General features: G+C 42.1%; 1 protein-coding gene across 1 annotated transcript in view; it reads right to left on the reverse strand.

The window, feature by feature from the left end:
• The window catches only part of PLCE1 (phospholipase C epsilon 1), a 148,629-nt gene that overhangs the window by 37,340 nt on the left and 97,862 nt on the right, over positions 1-13,427 (reverse strand). Inside the window, exons 7-12 of the mRNA XM_066619359.1 lie at positions 8,934-9,627; positions 8,500-8,682; positions 6,672-6,789; positions 3,654-3,816; positions 525-647; positions 278-414 (exon numbers count right to left, since the gene is read on the reverse strand). Of these exons, the coding sequence (XP_066475456.1) occupies positions 278-414; positions 525-647; positions 3,654-3,816; positions 6,672-6,789; positions 8,500-8,682; positions 8,934-9,627 (1,418 nt within the window). The remainder of the gene's footprint in view (positions 1-277; positions 415-524; positions 648-3,653; positions 3,817-6,671; positions 6,790-8,499; positions 8,683-8,933; positions 9,628-13,427) is intronic.

Raw genomic sequence — 13,427 nt, forward strand, 5'->3', positions numbered from 1 at the left:
TATTTATACAGAATGTAAAGTTTGCCAAGCAAGTTATAACTTTAAATATTTTTGCTCTCAACATTCGCTCAGTAAGGTTGGTCATAATTGCTCTCATTTTACAGATGGAGAAATAAATTTGAAAGACGGTGACATGATTAGCCACAGAGTTATCCCATTGCGGTGACTGCAGTTAAACCTAGGTACCAAACCTAGGCTAATATCCAACCCACTACCCAATGGAACATATAGTTGAAAAGCGGTATATAAATACTGTTAATGATAATAGTTATCTTACCTAAATCAGGCTGGAGTCCATTTGTATTCTCGTCAATCTTCAGAGAGGTATACAGTGGAACAGAATCAGAACCCAGCCGATTACAGGGTACAGCATATATATCAAAAAGATCTTTCAGATCCTTGCGGCTTCGAACACTATGAAGTATGAATTATTTTTATTAATTATTATTTTCTAGTTTAAAAATATTTTCAACACACAGTTTTTTTTAGAAACTCAGGCTTGGAATCAGTAAAACAGATGTTACCTGAAAGATTTGAAGAGTTCTACAAATTCAACAAAACTCATGCTGCTATCAGAAACCATGAAGGTTTGGAAGCCCTTCAGTCCTCCTTTAACTCTTCCATGCCAGCTACTGCCGCTCCATGTGCTAAAAGAAAAGGAGTCTAATGTAATTTGCACTGGGCTTAGGTAAGGAATCAAAAAGAGCAGACATAAGTGAAAACTACAATTTGAATTGGGTTCAGATGTTCTGAATAACTTGATTCTGTATTTTAAATGCTGTATTTATTCTGTATTTTTAAGACAGTGTTTTTTTATTCTATATATTCCTTTTCATAAACCAGTTTGGATAAGAGAAAGTAAGCTATAAAGTTATTAATATTAATAATTAATATTAATTCAGCCTGTATTAATTCAGGCTGCCATTTGATGGCTTCACATTTGAACGCTTCCAGAAAGAGAAAACTCCCCTGTACATAGAAAATCAGCATATTAGGAAAGCAGGATCCAGCATAGCCTTTCACCTGATATGTTAGTCTTCTATACACTGGAAGGGCTTTTGCTCAATGGGGAAGCATTCATGCTCTCCAAATCCTACTTGCAGCCACTTCATTCAAATAATTGTAAAACTTTAAGAATAAAAGCTGATATATTGTTCCAAAATATTCTATACTCACAAAAAAAGGGAGGGAAAAGGAACTTTCAAGCAAAGGAAAAAAAAAACCTAGACTTTGATATTCTTATGCAGTTCCAACATTTAACTAGGGCCCAAATCCTAACGCACTTTCCAGCACCGGCATAACTGTGCCAATGGGACATGTGCTGCATCCTGCAGTTCTTGAACATGAATTCCGCTGCTAGAATTACACCAGCATTATATCAAATAACGGCAATTAACATTAACTCATTTGTGCCCGGCCCACAGCTGTATATAAGTTGAACATACAAAAAGGTATAAATTTCACAGCTCAATCCTAACTTGAGCTGGAACATGCAGGCCAGCGGGCCTGCACTGTATCCAGTGCAAGTTTCAGGCAGCTAAAGGCTCAGCTAAGGGCAAGGGGAAACTTTTCCCCTTACCCTGGAGAGAGCCACTGCCATACCAATGGGACTACTCAAATCTGCGCCAAACTCAGGAGCCTGGGCTGCCTGGGAACAGGGTTAGGATCCAGCATAAAGATCTGCCTCCCGCTCCCCACCTGCCAGCTCATGGTCCTGCTTGCTGCCCGCCCTCCACCCACCCCGAAACGCCTTCCTCCCACCTCCTCCCTGCCCTCCCCCGCCCCTCTGACCCCTGCGCCAGCTGAGCTTGGCCGCCACAACTCACCTTTCCCTGGGGCCTGTGTCGGTTCGGGGTGGTCGGTGCACCAGCCTATCTCCCGTATGTCAGTGCGAAAGTGCTTTATAGCACTTTTGCAACGATGTTGGGCCAACGCAAGGGACTTGCATTGGCCTAAGGGTGCCTCTGGATTGGCCCTCAGTTGGTCATAAAATCCAACAGAATTAACAAAATCATCACTTAAAAAGAGATTCAGTCACATGCTAAAGACCTAGGCAAATAAAAAGGTCTTCACGTGGTACTGAAGGGACATGAGATTTCACACTAGGTAATAAGCCTCTGAGGAGGGCATTCCACATATTGACAGTCACAATTAAGAAGGTGCAACCTCCAGACAACACCTTCTTAACTTCAGAAGGTGGAAAGCCCTTGCAGGAGAGCTTCTTATGATGTTTTTGAAGTTCAGACAGGTTCATGTGGGAGGAGATGGTTCTTCCTCCAACAGCTCACGGGGACATAAATGGAATTGTCTCATTTTACTCCTCATAACACCATATGAGATACAGTAGATTGAAAGACAGTGTCTTGCTCAAGACTTCATGGAATGACTAGGAATCTGAACCTTGATTTTTCACATTCAAATTCAACTTTCTAGGCAATGGGTGTGATCCCAACAAGTGCTCACAGAGGAAGCTACTGATAGCAAAAGCACTAGTTGGGATGCCACCCATTATGTTTATGTTGCTACAATTAAAACAGCATCCTGTCTTTGCAAGTTGCAAAACAATGCAGCAGGCTCAGAAATAATAAGATTTAAGTTTCTTTTGGACTTCTCCCATTTTGTTTAAACAATGGCCACAACACCAAGGTCTTCACACATATGGGTGTCAATCCAACTATTACAATGACACACACACTCACAGAAAAGCAATGGTTAAAGTTCAGTTTGGGTTGTAACTTAAGGTGTCACACAGTACTGCTCCATCACTGGAAGTTGCATTCCATTACCAGAAGGAACATTCTGCTCATGCAATCTCTTGTACAAGTGGAACATTACTTTCAAGAATAGAAAGCATTTCTGACAATGGAGCTCATCTCCATGAAGCCTTAAGATACAAGTATTTGTTGATAACAGAAGTCAGTAACTTTGGAGCTGCCAATATATGAGTCTGTAAAAAAAATCAAAATGGGTTGCAGATTCGGCAAGCTCCATTTTTCCAGTACTAGCAGTGGGCTAAGTACTGATCTCACAGTTTAGAATTACAGACCAAAATACGATTGTTTAGACCAGGGGTGCCCAAACCCCGGCCCTGGGGCCACTTGCGGCCCTCGAGGCCTCTCAATGCGGCCCTCAAGGAGCCCCCAGTCTCCAATGAGCCTCTGGCCCTCTGGAGATTTGTTGGAGCCCACACTGGCCCGACGCAACTGCTCTGAGCATGAGGGCGACTGTTTGACATCCCGCATGAGCTGTGGGATGAGGGCTCCCTCCACTACTGGTTGTTTCACGTCTGTGATGCAGTAGTGGCAGCAAAGGAAAGGCCAGCCTTGCTTTGTGCAAGGCCTTGAGCTATTGCAAGACCTTCATTCATTCATATAAGTTCATCTTTAATATATTCATTTATGTAAACTTATGTAAATTTATTCAAATTTTAAATATAAATTAATTCTTTTTTTCCCCTGGGCCCCCGACACAGTGTCAGAGAGACGATGTGGCCCTCCTGCCTAAAACTTTGGACACCCCTGGTTTAGACTGTAAGCGCTTTGGAATGGGAAACCGTTTATTTATTTAGCTATGTAAACTGCTTTTCAGACATTTTTTTGTTGAAAAGCAGTATATAAATATTCTTAATAAGTCAAACCATGCTTTCTCCTTACCTAGACTGACTTTTTATTGAAGATGACATCACAGGAGAAGATGTTGGCCTGACAGGTAAAGAGATCCCAGGTGTTACATTAGGTGGTACTGAGGTAGTCAGAGATTGTGCTCTTCTAGAAGGCAGGATGTTGGTACCAGAAACAGTAACTAGAAGATTTTGTTCTAAAAATAAAAGCAAATTTGAATCAGAGTAGCATGCTACTTTGGGGGAAGGCAACTCTAGCAGGGCTATGCCACCGGAAGTTCCATTCCATACAGGCTTATTTTCTCTCTTCAACTTACCTAGGAAGATGTAACTGCAAACAAGTTTGATGCTGCTTAAGTTTACAGACTTATTCCCTCCCTTCCACCCAGACTGGCGTAATTGCAACCAAGCTTGATGCTACTGCAATGGAATGGAAGATTCTATGTAGATACCCTCCATTCAACCTAACCAAGTTGCTGCAAACACATTCTATGCAGCTCAGAAAACGCAGGGGGGTGCCTGTATGATGGCTCTCACTCGCTCTCTGTCAGAGCCTCTCTCTGCCTCTCTTGCCTCCCTTTTTTAATTTAAACTTGGACTTGCTCTAAGAGGAAGTTTGTGACCAGATTTACCATATGCACTTGTATATTAGTCAACCCATGTTTTTAGGATCAATTTCCAGACCTAAATTTCTCAACTTGGAGCATATATGGTATCATATTAACTAGCAGTTTGCCGTTAGCACAGATTAACACTCTATTCCAGTGGTTCTTGGGTGTTTTAGACCGGGACCCACTTTTCATTACGACAATCTGTCCGGGACCCACCGGAAGTGATGTCATTAACCTGGAAGTGATGCCATGCCCGGAAGTGATGTCATCAAGCAGGAAGTGACATCGCTGTGATGCCAATGCTGGAAGTGATGTCATTAAGCAGCAAGGGACATCACTTCCAGGTTCTCACCTAGGAACTCATAAACTTCAAATGACAAGAGAAAACATTCCAGCACAGAAGCTTTTCCAATTCTCTGTCCCAAGCTACCATTGCTACCAAGCATTCCACCTATAAAATTCAATATGCTTCTTGTAATGAGGTGTGTGCGAAGGGTGTCCTTGCTTCCGGCTTGTGTTGAGCATGGCATTGATATATTCTGAATATGGCCATCATTGTTCATGGCACCTTGCAAACTAACTACCCTGAAGCCTCCTACAGATCCAGCAAAACCAGACTTGTCTGCACACTTACAAGATGGGAGTCTTCCATCTCACCTAGCCCTACAGATCACCCACATGGTAAGTCCACTCACCCCAGTTCCTCCCACCCCATCTCTCCTAGCCCTCTGATCACCCACATGCTCAGTCCAGTTCCGCCACCCCTCCCTCTCCTGGGTGTCTCAGCGCTTTAGTTTCTGTATTTGCTGCACATCAAAACTTTCACCAACTGAATCCTTCATGGGAGGAGGATCCTTTTCTGAGCCCTGAATTCTCCATCCCAGAAGCTTTCCAAAGGAGCCCATCCGAGGCAAGGGGGGGAAGGGGCAGCTTCAAACTCCCACCTGAAATTCAAGAGACAGGCTCTGCTCTGCTCTGCCAACACAGCCATGCTCACTGGAGAAATGGAACAGGTGCTGCCTCACTCCTTTGCACCTGTACATGCCACTCTTTTAGACCCCAAGGGAGAGAAGCTTCTCCCATACACGACTGATGCAGGCTTGGAAAATGGCAGCATCCACTGCCAGAATCCAAGATGGCATCACCCAGCTTTTTGCGACTCACCCAAAATCGGGCCATGACCCACCAAGTGGGTTGCGACCCACAGTTTGAGAACATCTGCTCTATTCAAAGGAAAAAGGATCTGTTATTTCAATGTTAATCTTTATCTAATGTTCATTAACATAACATAGTGTTTCTCAAACTGTGGGTTGGAACCCACAAGGTGGGACTTAAGCCAATTTCAGGTGGGTCCCCATTCATTTCAATATTTTATTTTTAATATATTAGACTTGATGCTACTATGGTATGTGATTGCATTTGGGGAAATGCTACAGAATTGTACTTTTAACAGGCTACTCTGTATATGCTTTTAACAATGATAGTTAATGGGACTTACTCCTGGGTAAGTGCAGGTAGGATTGTGGCCTTGGATTGTTAAAAATGGTCTTGCGTGATTATGTCACTTCCAATCATGACATCCTGGGCTGATCCCTCCCCTGTTTTGCCCTACCCCTGCTCCTGAACACCACCACATCACCCTGAAAAGCCGCACTACCACCCAGCAGTGCTACTTACCATTGGTGGCTCCTGTGCAATGTCCTCATGGTTCTGAGGACCAATGCCAGTGTGCCCTCCTTACCGGGTGCAGCAAAATGCTTTACGGCACGTTTGCAACACCCAGCGCTGGTGGTACCACTGGATTGGGCTCCAAGTGAGTTTATAGCACAGACACAATTCAAACCAGAACAGCTCAGCTCAGTCTCTTATCTGTACTAGCTTTTTATGACAAAGAAACTGTAATTGGATATAAACTATTCAACCTCATAACAAGTGAACCATCTTTGTAAGGTGAAGCATCATCATTCAGTCAGGATTTTAAAAGGCACAAAGAGTCTCTGTGTGCACATCAGAATTGTCAAACGTGCAAACATTTGCATGATCTTTACAATATATAAAAGCCATGATTGTTGAGAAATTGTATACAGGGGATTCGTGTGCGTTTTGGAGAGCTTCGTATGAATCAAAAGATGTGTGATATTTTAAAGTAATTTTATTGGCTTTTCATTGTTCACACGTTTTATTTGTTGTCTATGATGCCAATAAAGGTTTCTGATATTTGATCTGAGAATTGTCAAAACTCTTTGTGTTGTACTGCACAACATTCTTCCAAACGCTGCCCAGCAAGTCAATCCTAAACAAGGAGAACAGCTCGAGAAACTCAATTACACAAAAATGGAAGAGAAAACTCTCCATTGTTTTCTCCACTGTTTTCATTCAAACTGCTTGCAAACATCCAAAGGATTAATTTGACCCTTTGCCAAAATAAATGAAGATAGTACCTGCTTCTTCTTGCTCATCAATGTCTTGAGGGTCAGAACCACTTCTACTCCGATTTTCCTTATAAGGTCTAGCTTTTCGAGTTGCCATCTCATCATCAGTACCTTCTCCACTTTCACCCTTAAAAAAGAGAACTTGATAATAAAACTTAGAAATAATAATACATATTTTAACCACCATCCACTTTCTAAACATGCCAAAGCTATAACACTTGCATTGACTGATACAAAAAAGTCATTATTAGTTTTGTGAGCCAAGCAGAAGGCAAGCAGCACAAAGAAAGGAATTAGTAATAGGTTTTCTTTTGAGGGTCAAAATAGACATGGTATGGGAGAACTGTGAACTTCTGTAGTTGTTGGTTTTCTGTTTTTTAAAATTTAAGAGCAGATGCAGAGTAAGTGGAAGAAAAAGCAAAATTCTAATTGTGGCATAGGGAACAAATTCTCAAACCCCGCCCTCCCCAACAGTTCTATTTTCCCTGAATTAAAAAAGTCATTCTTCCCTCAAGGTACTATTTGATTGGAGGTAACAGGTAACAAAAGTATCATTCATTCATTCATTCATTCACAGCCCAATTCTACTGGGCTGACAGAGCTGGGTTGACAGAACAAGTGTTCCACCAGAATGGACTGCTGTAAAGAAGTCACAAAAGGTGCTCCAGCAGTGCACAGAGTAGCACACTGCAGGACTGCTTGCGGGTAGGCCAGAGTCTTCCGATGTACACCAGTGGACCGACAAAGACCCACCAAGGCAGAAAGGATGGTGAAGGAGGGGAACAGGGTGGGGGGGGGAGGGCAGATGAGGTGGCAATGGGGGCAGGAAGAGGGTGGAATGCGAAGGTGACGGGGCAGGAGATGGGCAGAGCAGGTTCGGGAAGGAGGCAGGTACAGCTGTAGTGGCAGCCCCCAAATCCTAACCCCCTTTCTGGGAGCTCGGGTTCATGCAGACTTGCAACCGCCATTTCACTGGTGCAGATCTGAGTAGATCCCCGTGCCACACATCTCTGTGTAAGGGAACACTTGTTTGCTTACCGAGAGGAGACCTACAAAAGTATCTGTCCCATTCCTCCTGCAGGATGCAGCAATAGTCTTTATGGTGCGGCTGCATCAGTGGGGTGTGCATGGATAGGAGTGGGCACTCTGCATTCTGCTTTTCAGACATCCATGAGATATACATGTTTTCCTATATGCAGGATAGATGGCTGTTTCAAGTGGGTAATTTTCATCAGGAAAAGATGGGGGGATAGGTAAAAAAATTCCTTTTCCAGTATTGTAATTATGATCCAAAACAAAAGATCCTGCAGCAACTGTTATCAATTACTACTGATTATATTATTGTTATTGTTATTATTAAAAGATCTTTTTCATGAATCTCAAACATTATTTACTTATTTATTTAAAAAATGTATATACAGTCTTTCCTATGTCTAGTTTGGCCCTGAGTAAACACAGAAAATGTACATTTCCGGAACCCCTTAGGTTGGTTCGGCTTGCTGTAGGCCATGAGCAAAAAGCTGAAAAGTTGTGTAACCATATGATAAGGGAGCTCTGGATCCCACAGATGCCACAGCTGCCAAGATCTGCTCTGTTCTGCCCCCTCAACCCAATCAACCCTTGCTGCCAACCTCTTTATGTCGGAGGCCAGTCTGTAGTCTGCTGCTGCCAGTGTAGGGCTTCCCAGCTGCTGTGCCACTGGTAGCAGGCCACAGACTGTTGGTGTAGCTAGAGCTATGGTGGAATGCATGATCTGCCAGCATATTGTGTAGGTAGGAGTGGACTATAAATAAACTTAAATTAGCAATACAATGATATTAAGTATTAAATACCCTACCCTTATGAGAACTTTCTTCTTTTTTTTAGCTGTGTTGATTCCCAGAGTGTTGTTTCTCTGCACACCTGGTTTTTCTACACTTTTGGTCAAATTTCCTGGGTTTGTATTTCTTGCAGTCCAGCGCCGCCCTCCAAACAATTCAACAGCTTGAGCCAAGGTTGGGCCTTCAAACCTGCCATCCTCCTAATAAAAGTAATCAATGTTATCGAAATGAGTAAGACTATTTAATATGAAATGTCGTTTTCTTTCTATTATGTGCACATACGTTATTATGAGAAAACAGGATAGCCTGGACCAAGGCTCCAGGATCTATCAGGAGCAGCAGAGAAAAGCATGAGGCATTGGGAGACAAAAAGGGATAGCCTCAATGGTTCTATGGGATAATAGGACACACATTCTGCTTGTTGGGGAATGAGAATCATATTTCACGTTACCTGGTAGAGGCTCACGTACTGTTTCCGCAACCACTGCAACCTCTGATCAGGGAATTTCTTCATCTTTCGTACAGCATTCATTAGTTCCAGCAATCCATCAAATAGCATTTTGGCAGTATATTTTGGAGCCACAAAGTGCAACAACTTATTTTCAGTAGTTTGAAGTCCATACAATAGTGTTACACCATTCTCTTCTAGGGTCATATTGCAAAGTTTATTTTGAATGCACACAGCATGCATATCAATGCCAGAATGCCCCATATACACAGCTTTTGCCGAAAACAGGTCTAAGTAACCTTCCACAAGTGCATTTGATCCAGTATTGAAAACAAAAGGAAATTTGCTAAGTTCCGCAGTGCTACCTTGCATGCTCAGCTTTGTTTTAGAATTTGCAGAAGAAGCAGTGGTGGGTTTCATCCAAGTCAACGTACTGTTGTCAGGCTGAAGCTGAAGGAAACAACGTGCTGAAAAGTGTGTCTCCTGGTCATAACGTATGACAGTTGCCCCTTGCAGCATGAACTGATGGACATCGGCTCTGATTGACAGCACATACCAGGGAATGAGTTCTATTCCATGACTAAAAGCTTGCTGCTGCTGCTGCTGCTGCTGCTGGTCTTCAGTTGCCTGTGCAATCCATTCCTTGGATTGCTCAAATATGTCACTTTCTGAATCTGACAGATCTCCAATGATAAGCCTGCATGGAAACAAAGTCACCTTAAGTTCTCAATTAGTACACATTACTGTGCAGGGTATCTTATCAGGCTGTTTTTGAGACTGAATGATTCAGGATTGAATCTGTTCACACACATGGTAAGTTGTTCAGGGTGACTTCAAAAAGAACAAACTACTCCAGTGATCACAAGCTAATACAGGAATGCCCCCATATCCGTGGGGGTTCCATTCCTGAGCCCCCTACAGATACAGGAAACCGCAGATACATGGAATGCACCCTCAACCCTCCAGACGCTCTTTTGAGCTCCGCAGAGCTGTGCACGTCCACCCGCGGCTTCTATGGGGCTCAGAATGGCAGTTTAGGTTAAAAAAATGTCATTTCTGGTTTTACAGCTTCCTTAGCTCTTATAATGCCTTTTAAAGCTCTTATAATGCCTTTTAAAACCAGACATCACTTCTGGTTTTGCCAAAAAAAAATAAAAATGGAAGTGACTTTTTTTGGTCTAAACAGCCATTCTGAGCCCTGCAGAGGTCACGGGTGCATCCACACAGCCTCTGCAGGGCTCAGCTCCAGATGGTACGTGGGGGGCCTGTATCCACAACTGAAACTGAAAGATATGGGAGCTGTAGATACGGGAGGCTCCCTGTACAAGCTTCATCAGAATTCAACGGCCTTGCCTGTTGCACCTTATCTGCAAGAATTATGACTAAACCTTTCAAATTTGTAGAGGCATTACTTCCAAGTGCTAAAGCTATAAGAACTGCTTCCTGTGTAGTTGTCTGACCAAAAGCACTGATCAGAAATGAAGGAAAGTACATTTAGACTTACAGAAGCATGATATACGAACATGTCAATGGAACTGTTCACTTATAGTATAAAAGTTCTTAAAGACTTTACTGTAAAAGTTATTAATGTCAGTGAAGAATTATACTGTTCAACAAATATTCTTTTTTTCTTTTTTTTCTACAAAAAACGAAGTTAGCCGTTCTTTATAGATTTTTGGTCACTGAACACGAAAATCACAGTTAAAATACTCTCCTAGCTCAAATCTCCGAGTAAATCAACCATTTCTCTTTCACATACATTTCAATGGGATGTTATAATAGCAACACTCATAAGTCCGCATGGCCAGCATGGTTAAATTCCGGCCAGGTGAGTTGGATCACGTGTCTTTGCTTTATGAATCACGTGATCATATCGAAGAAGCATTTGGAACCAGATCACCCAGTTGGGACATCCCATTGAAATATGTGATATCTATACAAAATATAAATGGACAAATTAATCTGGAACTGTAGGTAATAGAGGATTTTTAGTATTATTCTCGTATTCAGCACCCAAAAACCTATAAAGAAAAACTACTTCCATTCTTGTAAAAATGTCATTATTGAACAGTGTTATATATAGGCAGTTTACAAATAATACTTTCATGGAGCAAACAAACTCCAGTGTACAAGCAGCGATTGATTTACGGGGCTACGTAACTGGAAAATGGTGCATTTCTCAAAAATGTGTGAATGAAAACTGGCTTTTCTATTTTTGTTTTAATCAAAACATTTGCCAATTTAGTATCTGAACGAAGATATATTCAAGGTAAGCCATAAATTTGAGTTAAGAGTAAGTTATTTCTTATAGTGACAAGAATAAGTTATTTCTTATAGTGACAAGTTTTTAAAATAATGATATAAAAAGTCCATCTAAAGGCTTTTTCAGTGTCAAGAGGTGATATGAAAGGGCAGCAAAGGAAGTCAGACTCTCTTGACGTCAGATGTTGCTTAGCTGCCCAGAAAGAACTTATGCCAGATGACAATAATTCTATTAGAAACTATTTGGTCAGGAAGCAAAATTTAGTTCATGTACATATTAAGGGAATAAACACATTTAGAAAATGAAGCTAGTTATTTGTACGCAAATAGGCATTTATTGGATATTAATACAGTCTTACTAGTAAGATTTAGGATTGGGCTGGTAGAAAAATTACAGCACAGAAATGTTTCTTGTCAACTTCTCTTCTTTCCACCTTGTCAAGTGGGCATGTAAAATATGTCATGTAAAACAGGTATCAAAAATCAACAGGTCAAACTACCTGTTACATTGCATATGAAGGTGACATCCAGCTCTACCTATACTATTTAATGCTAGACAGGCTGTGGAGGTCCCAAATCTTTTTCAGGAGTCGAGAATGGGCTTGACATGGGCAATCCAGACTAGACAGTGGTGCTATTGTGGTTAGGAGACTTCCAAAACAAGTTATGAATTGTCAACCTGTTCTGTCGAGGGTTACGCTCCACTTGAAGGAGCGGGTTCATAGTTTAGGAGCACCTTGCCCCACCTCTGAACATGAATGTCTCAGACTGAGATTCTTTGCCCAGTTTAGCTTGGTGCAACCACTGAGCTTTCTTGGATCAGTTAGACCTAACCATGTCTGCCCGTGCATTACACTGTGTTTGAATTACTACATTGGAGCACCATTGAAGAAACTTAAGCTAGTGCAGAATTTCACTTCACAAATGTTAAGCAGAACACTATATTATGTCTCCGCTTTATTAACTGTATTGGTTGCTGGTATGTTTTGGGATACAATTCAAGGTGCTGGTTCTGACCTTAAAAGCACTAAATGGCTTGGAACCAGAATACCACTTCTGGTACAGGGGTAGGGCTAATCCATATGGAAGTGCTCCCTCCTTCAAGTCAACTGAGAGGGGTTCCATCACTGACAGAAGTGCATAAGATGATAATGATCAAGAAGTCCTTTTCCACAGTGTTACCCCATATCTATGAAACTCCTCATCCCAAGGACATGAGATTGTCTTCATCCTTGCCACTCTTCCAGTGATGGCTGAAGACTTTTCATTTTGTTCCATTTGAGGGGGCCTAATTTTTGTCACTGAATGTTATTGGCTTGCTTTGCTGTTTCTGTTAAGTTATATTAGTTATTACTACTGTGGGAAATTTTGGTTGGTGCCGCTTGCCATTGTTGTGATGTATAGTTGGAGTTTAATTCTAAGTTATTTCATTGCTTTTAATATGCTGCTAACTGCTTTGAGCACCTCCCTATTAGGAGGGGAAAAGGCAGGATATAAATACAAGCATTTCTCGATTTATGCAGGGGTGAGGTTCCTGAAAAATTCCACATATATCAAAACACACAAATGAAGAGAAGTTTTCCCATAGAGAATAATGGAATCGGCATGGGATAGGGAATGATCCATTAGCACTCACTTTAATGAATGGCAATTACGGATAGAGGCTACTGGGGACAAGGCTGCCGATGTTGATTGTTCATAGCTCAGGCAATCCGATTTGGTGCTGGGGAGGACCTTTTGGGGTGCATAGTTCTTAAACCCCAAGAATGGGTCTCCAATTCCCAGTTCCTCCTTCCCCTGGCCTCTCAACAAGGCTGTGAAACCTCCCACACTCCTACTTGGAGGAACCTGACTTGGGATCTCTGGCTGCTGGGGCTAGCTTCGCCACCGTGCCATTCTCTTTCTAGGAGTTTTTTTTTCCCCCATAGCTGGCAGGCAGGCAGGCAGGAATGGACTTCTTCTGCCTGGAATGGACTCTGCCTGTCTGTTTCAAGGCATTCCAGGCAGGCAGAATTCATTCCTGCCTGCCTGCTAGATGAATCTGTGGAAAAAACTAACAAGAGGCAGAGAGATATGGCACTGCAATCAGAGTTCAGAGAAATGAGTGAAGTTCCTCCAGGATTCAAGGAACGTGAGATGGTTCAAAGCTTGGAGGAAAGAAGACTCATTCTTGCAGTTAATGCTGCATACAAAAAGGCCACTCCTAGCACTAAACCGTATTATTTGAAAAATGAG

The sequence above is a fragment of the Tiliqua scincoides genome, chromosome 3 (genome assembly GCF_035046505.1).
Source record: "Tiliqua scincoides isolate rTilSci1 chromosome 3, rTilSci1.hap2, whole genome shotgun sequence".
Lineage (NCBI taxonomy): Eukaryota > Metazoa > Chordata > Lepidosauria > Squamata > Scincidae > Tiliqua > Tiliqua scincoides.